The 12,980-nt window shown below is 41.8% G+C and overlaps 3 protein-coding genes across 3 annotated transcripts; all 3 read left to right on the top strand.

Annotated features, from left to right (window-relative positions):
* Positions 1-1,753: 1,753 nt before the first annotated feature.
* Positions 1,754-3,370, top strand: Apf (purine phosphoribosyltransferase family protein Apf). Its single transcript, XM_078192618.1, has 3 exons — positions 1,754-2,026; positions 2,613-2,790; positions 3,019-3,370. The coding sequence occupies exons 2-3, from the start codon at positions 2,682-2,684 to the stop codon at positions 3,333-3,335; spliced, it is 426 nt and encodes a 141-aa protein (XP_078048744.1). The 5' UTR covers positions 1,754-2,026; positions 2,613-2,681; the 3' UTR covers positions 3,336-3,370.
* Positions 3,371-4,138: 768 nt separating this feature from the next.
* On the top strand, positions 4,139-8,213 carry Naa35 (N-alpha-acetyltransferase 35). Its single transcript, XM_078192616.1, has 10 exons — positions 4,139-4,265; positions 4,451-4,512; positions 4,781-5,316; positions 5,388-5,580; positions 5,642-5,823; positions 5,892-6,224; positions 6,302-6,694; positions 6,782-6,955; positions 7,020-7,136; positions 7,218-8,213. Exons 1-10 carry the CDS (start codon positions 4,165-4,167, stop codon positions 7,371-7,373), a joined length of 2,247 nt encoding a protein of 748 aa, XP_078048742.1. The 5' UTR covers positions 4,139-4,164; the 3' UTR covers positions 7,374-8,213.
* A 99-nt stretch (positions 8,214-8,312) lies between these two features.
* Positions 8,313-10,789, top strand: LOC144475490 (IQ motif and ubiquitin-like domain-containing protein). Its single transcript, XM_078191447.1, has 5 exons — positions 8,313-8,641; positions 8,875-9,102; positions 9,163-9,710; positions 9,792-9,992; positions 10,347-10,789. Exons 1-5 carry the CDS (start codon positions 8,421-8,423, stop codon positions 10,787-10,789), a joined length of 1,641 nt encoding a protein of 546 aa, XP_078047573.1. The 5' UTR covers positions 8,313-8,420.
* Positions 10,790-12,980: the final 2,191 nt, after the last annotated feature.

The raw sequence follows: 12,980 nt of genomic DNA, 5'->3' as shown, positions 1-12,980 counted from the left end.
GTTTTTTCCAATTTTTGTATGAAAGTAATAAAGCCAGAAAAAGATGACCATCGATTCCGAGTCCGATTGAAAGCCCGTTTCCGCTTCGATACGGCTTGTCATCCATCCAGCTAAGCCGAATCGCTCTACGCGCACACGAGGGGCTGTGCTCGAAGGTGACGACACAGTGGAGCTGTGGACCCTCTGGGACCAATAAAAAGATAATCGGATACGATTAAACTGGTGGAAAGGGGAAAAGAAAAAGGGGATCATTGAAATGCTAGACATTGTTACTAAATTCCTACTGAACCCGCATGTGAGGGTGCCCCGATAATAATGCGGTTAAGGGGTGATATATTTCATGCACACGATTCCGTGGCAGATATTGTCTATTCATTTTCCCTATATAATTTAAAAAGCTTATATGACAGCACGAAAACTATTCTGGGCCCAGGCTCGCTTCAGAAGTTTCAATGGCCCCATTGGGTCCACTGCCTCGCTGTTGTATTGTCGCTTTCAAGTATAATTACGTATTCCTACATACACACGGCCACGCGTGCAACATCCAACAATACAAACAACACGCATACAAACATACCCAGATACATACATACATACATACAGCTTTATTAAATGTTTTCTGGTGATCGGTATTTAGCCAACAAAATGTAGCAGAAGCGTTTCTAATAAAATGGTAACAAGCATCGTTTCCCAACTGAGATTCCTTTTAAAAGTCGCGCGCTGGAACGGCCACGTGACCATGATGACGACGTTTCCGGCATGGAGATACAAGAAACAGACAATTCGTAGTTCGGAAAATTTCTTTTTAACAAACTGGGTAACGTGTCTTTGTTAAATGTTGCATATCGATTTTCTATGTTTTGTTATCCTTGAGATTAAAATATTTTTTATTCGCCGAGGGATAAGAAGCGATCGGTAAAGAATTGCCAGAATGTTTTGGATAAGAATATGAACAAATTTGAGAAGGTAGCGACAAATCTGTAGAAATAAGTTTGCAACGTCTCATAAAGATGTGTTATTCGGTTTGATAATGACAAAATCTGAAAGTACAGAGACAAAATCCCAGAATTGGAAACACCCCTTTAAAATCGTAAATGGTTCGATAATTACATAACTTCGTTATAGTTATTTATAGTTACTTATTTATCTTTTTTTTCTTGTTAAAAAGATACAAACTACAGACATCTGAGTCTATAAGTCTTTGATACAGAAATTTGCTATCTTATCTGTATGTTCGTAGTTGGGAATATCTATAATATAATATGAAAGATAAAAAAGCAAGAAACTGTACAAATAAGAAGTATAACACTAGATTTAATCTAAATTTTTATTTTTATATTAATCCAGATCTTGTTTACTATCTTGAGACCTCCAATACGAGGATCTCTAAGGAAATTACAGATATGATAAGGCGGTTCTTTCCCTAGTAACAGAAGGACCTTGAGTAGCTTGTTTCCGTCAAAGTGAACAAAAATCTGATCAATTTTCTTGAATTAAATGACGACAGTCACTCCCATACGCAGTTTAACATTAGCGATAACTATCCACTCTACTTGTATTTTGTATTAATCGAAATTCTATGCGTTAGTCACAAGTTATAACTGTGTGACGCGCTAATAAGTCTCATGACTTCATTTGGTTCGTCCTAGACTCGCTGGAGGACTCGTCTATAAGTTTAATATGACTAGTTATATTTTACTCTAACCTAGTTACATTTATCTTAACCTAGTTATTCTAGACCTAGTTATCTAGCGTCGAGCCTACCGCTAGATAACTAGCGGGCCCTACCTTAGACACAGTGATAAGGGTAAGGACGGTTTCGGTGGTAAATATACAAACGGGGATAGTCTCGGGTGATTTTCGGGAAAGAAACCCATCTGTTGGTAAGTGTCAGAGGTAGTCGCTACAGAAGATAGGATGGTACGTCGATCTTGCGGCTTTATAGTATTCCGTCGAGATCACGACGTCATCGAGTATCTGCTATTGCAATCCTCGAACCGTCGGCATCGTTGGTCACCGCCAAAAGGTTTGTATCACATTTGTCCGCGTCTTGTATTTTTTTTATTATGATACTTACCTTGTTCACTGAAAAAATTAGTAACTTCTATATTTTGTTCAGACACGGATCTGATTATGTTTGCTTTTGTCCGACCGTAACTCAGAAATATAGCAATCTTCCAGTGGACGTGCCACGTCGCTGTGCGGGACTTGCATACACTTGTTGCTTGCGGCTAGCCTTTGCGTAACTTATTTTCGTGAATATACTGGTTACAGGTCGAGTAATGAGGAACGAAACAGAAATGGTTTAAATGTTAAATGAAAGCTATATCTGTATTTATGCATTCTACATTATATATGTGAATCTATGTTATAACAGGAATTTTAAAAAACAATGTACATCATTTCATCGCGTTTCTCGACTTTTTGATTTATGGAGTTAGTCGATGTGTGCACTGAACGACTCAAATGACAGCAGTTATCCCACACCTAACGTCATTCTATTGCTAGCTATCCGCTCTTCTTATATTTTATCTATACTATCCAATATAATATTTTACCTATAATCGATAATAAACAGTTATTAAACGGAGAGGTCTGTTTCTTATCCGAAGATATGCTGCAGACCAATCCTCAGCCCGCGCTTATTGCGTTAGTCGTAAGTTAACTGCATCGAAGACACAATGGTACGCGAAGCTTGCGGCTTCGTTATTTTCCGTCGAATTCAGGGGATCGTCGAGTATTTATTATTGCAAACTTCGTACGGTCAACATCATTGGACGCCGCCGAAAGGTTTGTACTACATTTGTCATTTGTCGGTCGCTTGCATTTTCGTGATCTTGATACATAACCTCTCTCGCCTAATAAAATCAGTCATATCCAATAGCTTTTTAACGATCTATTATATTACTTTTTATTGCTAGTTACATTGAATGTGATTTTTGAAAATATAAAATTGTGCTTGCAATGCTTACAAATGCAGACTTCGATTTGGTTGAATTTTTAATGTTATCGCCATAGGTCATGTTGATCCCGGCGAAACGAAAATGATAACTGCGCTCCGTGAAACTCAAGAGGAAGCGGGCTTGTTATCTGCAGATTTAAAGATCTATGAAGATTCGAAACAAGAAATAAATTATCTAGTGCAAGGAAAACCAAAAATTGTCACTTACTGGCTGGCGGAGCTAATAAACCACGACAAAACTGTTAAACTGTCGGATGAACATCAAGCATTTAAATGGTTGCAGTTGGAAGAAGCATGTACAACATCTCAATACGAAGAAATGCAGAAGGTGTTGAGAAACTGCAATGATTATATACTAAAAAATCTCTCCTAACGCAATGATCCTTAAATACATTTGTTATTCTTTGATTACGTATTTATTCATGTCCGTGCCACTGTCGAAATTAATATTTCTTACTTTCAATCCTGGCAAGAATTTTCTGCTACATAAAGCCTAATTTTAGGACCATATTAAAAACATAGAAACAAAACTTTCTTTCTTTCTCTGCCCAAAAAGTATCCTAAAAATTACCCAAAGTGCCCTAAGTACACCTTAAAACTGTCCTAAGACTTCCCAAAAACTGTCCTTAAAAGTCCCCGCCCCATCGGCGTTTGGCACCACCCCCTGTTGATAAGCCCGTCCCATTTGGGTTGGCCTGTCACTTTTACATTCGCCACTTCTCTTTGAGTTTTAGGACACTTTTAGGGCACTTTTAGAATACTTTTAGGGTAGTTTGAGGACAGTTTATAGCTACTCTCACAGGATAGCTTTAGTACAGTTTTAGTGTTCTTTTGGTGCAGTTTTTTTAGTACGAGGAATCTTAATTCAAGGTTACCCCTTCCAAAACTGGTTGTTCATTTCTCGGCCCTCGCCTTGTCCCCAAATAACCGGAATGGCGAAAAGAGTGAGAGCGCAAGCTCGGTAATGTGAGATAAATTACATTGCTTGTCGGTACGACTCGTTTTGAATGCGGTTGCGCTAATGTGCTGTCTTGCTCACCCACTATTTCCTCTTTTTGTCATTGGCTGTGGTGGCAGCACTGTTCAGCTGTGAAGCGTTAGCTAATCGGAGGACAGCGTTTCGCTGCACTCTCTCAATTCCAGAGCCTTTTTGTCCTCGGATATAGTTCTTGAATAGAGAGATTACTGGTTATGGTTTCGTAATGTTGGCAACACTGCAAAATGTGACAGGTCAGTCTGCAGGAATGGCGACTACGGTAGAAGAACAGAATTCGGTTGACATGGGCAAAGAAAAAGAATCACAGTGAGTTGTATTCAATTAAATGTATTTAAAAGACACTGGATCTATATGTTACGTGCACCTATGAAAAAGTAGCGTGAAAAGAATACCATAATTTTGATAAAATCTCTGAAAAATAACCTAACGTACGACCCACTGCACGATCTTCTGCAATATTTTTTTAATTTATACGTTCGATTACATTCCAGATTCGACCAAGTCAGTTACAATTGGGTGGACATCACCCAAGAGTTTTTCGAAGCAATCACAGGTGCTTGTTTAAAAATCTAGTTTCCTAGCATATGAACGTTCGCTTGAAATTTTTTATCCTTTTTTTGTCTATTTCATCTTTCTGTGCAATGAGACTCGAAACAATGAATTTAATTCATCCAAATAGTTTCGTAAAAGCGTAAATGTTTGTTTTTATTACATTGAAATTCTTATCTAGTTTATTTCAAAGTATTGTCGATACAAATTATTGTATCACAATGACTATTAACACTGTTGATATTTAATGCGTTAATAATATGTTTGTCTAGAGCTGGAGTTAGGGGAACTTATGCGTGATAAATTGTTTGGATTATTTGAAGCAATGTCTGCAATTGAAATGATGGATCCAAAGATGGATGCTGGCATGCAATGCAACAGGGGCAACAACAAACCATGTACTTTTACACAGGCTGTTGAATCTGGTGCATTAAAATTGGACAATCTGACACCATCCGAAGTTATAGGAATAATTGATTCAACCTATGCGTGTATAGTGTCGTGGCTTGAAGGTCATAGTCTGGCGCAGACTGTTTTCACTAATTTGTACCTTCATCGGCCCAGTCAAATAGTAGATAAACCTTTGAAGACATTTTGTTATGCTGTGTACAAAATAATTGAGATAATTAAAGATTGCATAAATAAAGCATCAGTGTTTGAAGAGGAAGACTTTCAAAGTGTTACTTATGGATACAGATTACAACAAGACATTGCAGAACAGAAAACTATATCTATGTTGCGTGAAGTAGAAGAGGAACTGCACAGGAAAAGTAGGATAAAGCCAGTTGATGAAGAATCTGAGAAAGAAGTAGGTATATTAATTTCTCTCATAATATATTCAATTAAAATGAAATTCTAAATATTATTATTATTATTCAGTACAATGATGGACTGGCCTTGTATGCAAGAATTAGATTTACCAAATTGTTCTATCAAATCTTATCGTTAATGGGGAAAAAAGAGCAACTGCAACAGAATTTAAACGACTGTCATAGATTATTAAACAAGTGTTCATACATGATTCAAGTTATGATTAAGACAGTGGATCGTGGAGAGAAGGCTGATGATATTTGTAGGTATCTTTTAAGCATTCTACTGCTTCTCTTAGGGAATAATTTCATTTTGATTTCTAGCAAACTATCCAAATATCATGGGATTTGATCCCATGGTGAATCAGAGATTATTACCACCAACATTCCCGCGATACACTAAAATAAAGCCGAGAATAGAGGCATTAAAATATCTGGATGAATTAATAAGTAGGATTAGATCGGTCACCATGATCACCAATCAGAACGGTCTTCACGCAGCTTTGGTAAGATACAGTTTGCGAATTCGTAGAGACTTTTAATATAAATACCAAAAACATTGATTTCTTTTTAGGACTATTTTTTAGAATTTTCACGACATAGTCCGTGTATATTATCTAGATCAATGCTACAGATAGTGTATTTACCCACGACGAATCGAGTATTCGGAGTGCACAATTTTGCCGATGTTCTGAAAGAGGCGGCGCGGAACTTTATCGCGCCGCCGGTCTTAATGCCAAAGAGCACGTTGCTTCAGAATCATCAAGCTAAGGAATACGTTGATGGCTTTATGGCCCACTGCGTCAACCTTTTCGGCATGCTGTTGCAGCTTACCGGTCACAACAGAGCAAGGCAAAGAGACAAATTGGCGCATCTGCTGGAGGATTTCGCCGCCTTACAGGACGAAGTGAGTCGTTTTAGAATCTCAATCAATTAATACGACTCCCCAAGGATTCTATTATTTGAAATTTGCAATTTCGACAGGCCGAAAGAGTAGATGGGTTCTTACATTCGTTGTCTTTAAAAAGTCTTACACCCAGGTCGCATCTAGCTTGTTTTGCAACATGGATTTTGTATCATACGCTACGAGTAATGGTCATGTACTTGTTAAGCGGTTTCGAGCTGGAATTGTATTCAGTACACGAGTACCATTACATATACTGGTACCTTTATGAATTTCTTTATGGATGGCTCGCGTCAGCCATCACGAGAGCCGATACATTTTTAATGGAGCAGGATGTACATAATGACGCGCATAAAGGCAGAGGTGCCAAGAAGAGCGCTAAAAATAAGAAAAAGAAATCAATGCCAAGACCGTACGACATAGAAATATTGGTATATCAGGCCATGCAAAATATATGCGGTGGATATTACAAGGTAAATTTCGATTCGACAATTCTTCAGTCCAAAGAAATCTGCAATCTAGTGGTAGACTTACCATTACATTACTTATTTGCATTACAGGCTTTAGTCGGTTTTCGCATGGATGGAAGGATACCTCTTCCTGAGGTACAGTTCGATTCAGAACGTGTTCGGTACGAGCACAGGTTATTGCCATTTTCTGCGCTACTAACACCGCCACCAGTTCATTACCAAGAATTTCTAGATATGACTAATGCACAGATGCATAAACGAAACGTGAGTATGACGAAGAGTAGACCACACGTACTACACACATTTTTAACGATGTTTATGATTTTAGGAAAAGGTTACTAGTGATATGCAGTACTTAGCTGGATGTAGACACTTTCATCAAGCGAGGAACATGTTGGAACGAGCCTTATCTCTTTACCCCCAGAATGCATGTGCTGTAAATGAGGTACCGTGAACGCAAATTATTCAATGTTCCCGTTATTTTACATCGTTAAAATATTTCATCTCCATCTTATATGTTTTACAGATTAACGACTTACTAAAAATATCGAAAACTAATTTCGTGGTCTTAAAGTTACTCGCCGACGGACATCAAAAGGATTCGAAGGAACCGCCAGTATTCGATTTTTCCTGTCACCAACATTTCCCGCTGATCAAGCTCACGAAACTGAATTCTTTGTAATGGATCCCGTTTCCACCTGCAAACTGGACATATTATTTATTTTAGCTTTAACCGTGGGAAACCATTTCTGTCCTGTTGAAAACCACGATATTCTACAGCTACCCTCGTTGCTCTTCGATCCCTGCCCAGCCCGCCTGCTCCATCCACGCTGCACTCGACTAATTTGTTTCCGTCATTAACCTGACTTCTCCTTTTATTGTACAGATATGTATTATTTGTCGTATATATTTTGTGGATAAATTTCTATATTAAACGAGAAACAATATTTGTATATAGTTTATCACAGATTGTATATGTTTTAAGTGAATTCATATGGATTACTGAGGTATGAATGTGTCGCTCGTCTGAGGATAAAGGTTCGTGATGTTCACAGGTCGCCGCGAGATGTAAATACAACTTGTAGAATGTATAGCTACGAAACGTTGTATAGTAATCAAATTATGCTACGCCGACGAAAAACTGTTCACAATTACCCATTGTTAGAGACACCTCCGTGCAACATTCTGAATGTATTGCAAGTTTCCACGCAACACACCGATCCGGATGGTAGACCTTTTTCTACCATTGATCGATCTCGCAATTCCATTGATCTCATGACCTGGTTTGTTTGTACGAGTACCACCATTCTGATTTACTCAGGAGACATCACGGTTTATACATTGTTAAATTCTGTACAACACAGAACAAAGAGACGAAAGATTCTAACCAGCCCCCCCGTGACGTTCAATCTGAGCGCAGGATTACCGATAAACGCGATCAACAATGACACCTGTAAATCACAGAATTCGTGTGAGAAAGTGATGTACACGTCTAATAAAAGTAATAGTCTGACAATGAGATCGAAAACAGTTTCTTTATTGCTACACACCCTGAAGATCGTGCCGTATTCGTCGAGAAATAAAGGAATGCACCGGCTCTTCAAACTTCGCGAATGTCCGAGCATTAGTTTACGATCTATAATTCTCTGTCTCTCCAATTTTAACGTTTGATGTCTTTTATTTAAAATATTTTGGATTATTTACTATACAGTTGGCGATAATCAAAATAATGGTTTGCAAACGATTAGTGGTAGAAGACCGACGCATAGAGAAACCTTACTTGGGAGGATGGCGGAACAAGGTTACCAAATTGGAATATTTAAACGCCGAGTCGCAGACAGGACCGCGAAGAATGCCGTCCAGGCACACGTGCAGCAAGATGACACAATACATCGCGGTGACGGACGCGGAGACGCAAACCCCGTGCCATCATCCGACGCAAATGTGGCGGTGCAGTATTCTCAATTGAAATGAAAAATGCTCGATGCCTCGAGTGCGGGAGGATTCGCTTCATCTTCCCGCGTTCTTTTTCCTCATCAGTCGAAATTAAACGCTGCAAATGCCCCGCCGCTAGATGACATTAAACGCGGGATGAAAAGTCCGCCTCATCCTCTCCCATCGTCGTATCGTATCATTTTAATGTCGTCTTCGCTTTTAATTATTCGGCCTCTTTCATTATCCAGACCGGACTGTTTCGTATCGAGCGAGACAGACGAGTACGCAACGTCGAAGCCTTACGAAACGTACGAGGAGATGATGGCGCGATTGGATCACGATGGAAAGGCCCGAATTATTCAGAGGAACTGGCGGATTTACTTGCTGATGAAATACATCAAAGAGTACGCGAGACAGTACAGAGAACTGGTGGAGAACTGTAGATTGTACGACGAAGAAAGGGAGATGGTGTACAAGTACGTACGATCTCGTTAACTGCGACGCTAGTTTTTGAGGCTTTCGTCCTTGAATTCTAGAAAGAGACATCGACAAGAGATCCTTCGAAGGACCAACCCGAAGACTCGTCTGGATTTCGACATGCTGTACGATTTGGTGGAGCAATGGCGACGCGATCGCATCGATTGCGCAAAGGAACGTTTCTTCAAGGCAGCGAGGTGCGCGGACGGTTACTTGACGATCAACAAAACGGTGGAGATGCTGAACGTGATCGATCAGAAAAGGCTGTCCGTAAGAGCGGACTACAAGGCTCGGAAGCGAGTGAAGTTCCTGACGACCAACTGCAAGTCCGTTCGTTGGATCGGCTACAAAGGAAAGCAGACGGAAATGGTCACCATGAGAAACCAGAAAGCACGCGAGCTAAAAGTGATCTACGATTCTCTGACCAACTACTTGGTCACCTGCGGGAAACGAATGGAGATCCTGACGATGCTGAGAAAATCGTTGGAGCTTCACAACTGTGTCTCTGCTTTCAATTTGTTTCGGCTGGTGGAACAGGAGTTAGACTATCTGGCGAGGGGAATGGCGACTGAGATGAACTTGGACTATCACAGAGAACGGACAGTCCGTAAGACTTCGTTTCCGATATAGGCGTAAACTTCTCTCGATTCCACGACTTTCTTCATTTTCTGCTCGTTTGAAAATGCAGTCGCTTACCTGCACTTTATACGAGCTTCGCACTCGTGCTGCTGCGTGAACGACGACGAAGACTTTTGCAAGGACCCGGACGACGAAAAGCTGCGGGAACCCATAGAGCCGAAGACGAGACTGTGCAAGAGCTGCTGCAAGCTTTATCCCTACCGCAAGTTCACTGTCCACGGGAGGATGACGAAGTTCTCCACCTGCATCGGTACTATACTCGTCAAACAATCGTACCGTTTGCTATAAATGTTTACAAGTTCCTTTTTCCATTACGCTACTGAACGTCCGACTGGATTATTAGCATACGAATAACAAACAAACCATTACGTGAAATTACATAAAGGCAAGATACGGAGAAAAACTGCTGTAAGAATCTTATACAACGAACGATGTTTTACGACTTCCAATCAATGGTTCTTTTCACGTGTTCCACGAACAGTTTCCCAAAGCTAAATTTTCCAATTCGACGCACAATGGGCCTCGGAAATGTTCATCCGCGGATATAGTTCGAGGTCCATTTCGCCCGGCGATTCATTGGAAACTAATGTTTGATCATTTGCAGGGTGCACCTGGTTGCGTGAGCGCAACACCGCGCACGTGAATTACGAGCCTTATGTGTTCCTTCTGAACTGCGTCCGTTCCGAGGAGAAGGAGCGCGAATCGCCGTCCGCGATCGCGTTCATGATGCAAAATCACGACATGTACCACCTGGTGAACAACATTTGGCACGGCCGTTCGGCGGTCAGCGAGAACCGCGATCTGTTCCAGCTGAAGATGGTCCGATACAACGTGAAAGAGGCATGGTCGCCGTGGAATTGCATTCTTTTGACCTCGGAGGAGGCGGAGATCCATTGCAGGATCGAGGATCTATCGACCGTGTATTCGAAGCTGCTGATCGAGAAGATTGCGGTGAACCATCAACAGGGCAGGAATCAATTCAGGTACGTTTCAACCGAAATTCTACGGGATCGAGTCTCTCGCACGTTCTGCATGGAACCAAATTAAACTGCTATAACAAACCTTTATGCAATATAAAAGCTAATCTCATCGATTGCACGGAACGCGGTGCGAGTAGTTTCTGTCATTCCTCGATAATTTCAGAGAATTGAAAATAATATAATTAGATAAGTCTAAATTCTTTTAATACGTTCATTGGTTTTTTTCGCTCCTCCAATATTGTCGTGACCGCATAAAATCCGCAGCGTAATAATAATCGATTCACCCTCCCCCCGTCAGGCACTTGATGAAACACGAGTGCAAGTTCCGAGCAAGCTTCCACGAGATTGAAGACAAGCCAGAGTACAAGCCGGCGATCAAAGTGAAGGATTATAATTTCATGTGAGGTAGCTGCTCTCCCCGGAAAAATCGGGGCCAAACATTTCTTGCGAGTCTTTTTTCCCCACCCGGGGCAAAGTATATTTGTTTTACAATAAAGTCGCGCGCCGCTGAAAGCCAACCCTTCCTCTATACAATCACTTTCATCGACGCGATGGCTCTTCCACAAAGCGGCCATATTTTTTATGGTTCCTGGCTACAATAATTAAAAACAGCTTTGAAAGCGGCCGCGGAACCCAGGTTGTCGGCGGATGAAGCGAGGCGTATGGTCAAGCAAACAACCGAAATCTCCATTTTTTTTCCGCGGAGATGAACAATCGCGTGGTTCGGCCGGTCGGCGCCGTTTGTCGTGGACGTATAAAATCGAAAAATAATGGACTAGAAAGTGCTTTTGACCGATCGACCAAGCAGGTTGCCATTGGCAACGCTGGATTTAAGGCTTTGAGCTTTCAGGTGGCGCGCCGGAGGTCTCCTCTGCTCGGTTCGCGTCGAGTTAAAAGCACCGATTGTTTCTTTCTATCCGTTCACGGCCCTTTCCGCGGCCCCTGTTCCCTTTTCGCCGCCGCTTTTTCCCGGCTCGTCGCGCGCTTGTCCGTTTCGATAAATCTAATTCCGCTTCAAGAACGGGGACCGGCCGACAGGCCGCGTCGCGAGCCTAATTTACGGTCCCGGAGGGACGAGTGGCGATAAATTTCGCCGGTGACGAGAGCGAATCGTCGTCGCGCGTCCAGACGAACGATGAATAATCGCGCCCGGTCTGTGACTGATAAACAGAACGGTTATAAAAGTAATTTACGAGGGAGTAAACAATAAAGCCGTCGAGACCGTGGATACGTTCCTGGAGACAGGGAGAGAGAGTAGGGTCGCTGCCGCGATGGTGACGGTGTCCTCGGCGCGTGTGTTGCTGGTGAGTCGAAGCTCCTGCTTGATTTGTATTTATTGCGACCGCCCGCGAAAACGCCGTATTTTTGGCTTTCCGAGCGTGCATGTTGCTTTTAGCCGTATTTGAATTTTTATCGCCCGGGCCGCTTCTGTCCTGTCCTCGGCCTTATGAATTTCCCCTAAATCTGCGCCGCGTTTATTTACCCGCTCGACGTATTATCGCTCCGGAACACTGAAATTTACTTTCCTATCTGCCCGCTAAGTCTTTTTATAAAAGATCGTAATTATCTATCCTCCACTGAACGGGCTCTGAGAACACTCCGAATATATTTGGAGCACTTGTACGTAGACGATTCGCAGGTGCTAGCTTCTTCGCGCTTCTCTGTCCCACGAAGACAGTTATTTTAAATGTGTTGCACTCGTCACTGTTTTTAGATATCGCGAAATCAACTACTTTGAGTCGTTCGATTTTATGCAACTGTTTCTGTAGATTTTCTTTTTTCTTTCTTGTTCTTTCTTAATTTATGATATAGTATCTTGGTAATCTTGGAAACGAACCGCACTGTACTCCAGAACAAGTTGCTTAACAACCGACCAGCGACGCGTGCACGCGTCAGTTGGTAGAGTTGTTTATTCTGTGCCTTTGGATTGTTAGAAATATATCCTGAAAATATCCGTGCGAAGCAAAGAGATATTTCAGCAACAGCCATCCTCTGGCCCGTGGAGCGAGATTTGCTTCGCAGAGGCTGGTTGCGAGCGTGTCGAGCAAATTAGTGACTATTTCTGGCGGCAACCGGCGCAGAAGAGGATCAATTTACAGAGCGGCCGGTGCGGAAGAGGATCGATCCGCGGATCGTCCCGGCGCGGCGGCCGATTTCAACGAGAGGGACCGTTTAATATTTATGCGCTCGAAATAATTGCGACACGTTCGCGATCGCCGCGAATCAATTGGCAGCGATTCCCCGACACGGTTTATTAG

This window comes from Augochlora pura, chromosome 10 (assembly GCF_028453695.1).
Source record: "Augochlora pura isolate Apur16 chromosome 10, APUR_v2.2.1, whole genome shotgun sequence".
NCBI classification, from domain to species: domain Eukaryota; kingdom Metazoa; phylum Arthropoda; class Insecta; order Hymenoptera; family Halictidae; genus Augochlora; species Augochlora pura.
This window is presented reverse-complemented; position numbering and strand designations above follow the sequence as displayed.

Bases quoted from the DNA above. Each gene is read 5' to 3' on its own strand.
- Apf (XM_078192618.1), top strand. From the start codon at position 2,682: ATGGTACGCGAAGCTTGCGGCTTCGTTATTTTCCGTCGAATTCAGGGG. The intron at 2,791-3,018 runs GTTTGTACTACA...TTATCGCCATAG, and splicing joins TCATTGGACGCCGCCGAAAG to GTCATGTTGATCCCGGCGAA.
- Naa35 (XM_078192616.1), top strand. From the start codon at position 4,165: ATGTTGGCAACACTGCAAAATGTGACAGGTCAGTCTGCAGGAATGGCG. The intron at 6,695-6,781 runs GTAAATTTCGAT...TTTGCATTACAG, and splicing joins TATGCGGTGGATATTACAAG to GCTTTAGTCGGTTTTCGCAT. The intron at 6,956-7,019 runs GTGAGTATGACG...TTATGATTTTAG, and splicing joins CACAGATGCATAAACGAAAC to GAAAAGGTTACTAGTGATAT.
- LOC144475490 (XM_078191447.1), top strand. From the start codon at position 8,421: ATGGTTTGCAAACGATTAGTGGTAGAAGACCGACGCATAGAGAAACCT. The intron at 9,103-9,162 runs GTACGTACGATC...CTTGAATTCTAG, and splicing joins GAAAGGGAGATGGTGTACAA to AAAGAGACATCGACAAGAGA. The intron at 9,993-10,346 runs GTACTATACTCG...GATCATTTGCAG, and splicing joins GAAGTTCTCCACCTGCATCG to GGTGCACCTGGTTGCGTGAG.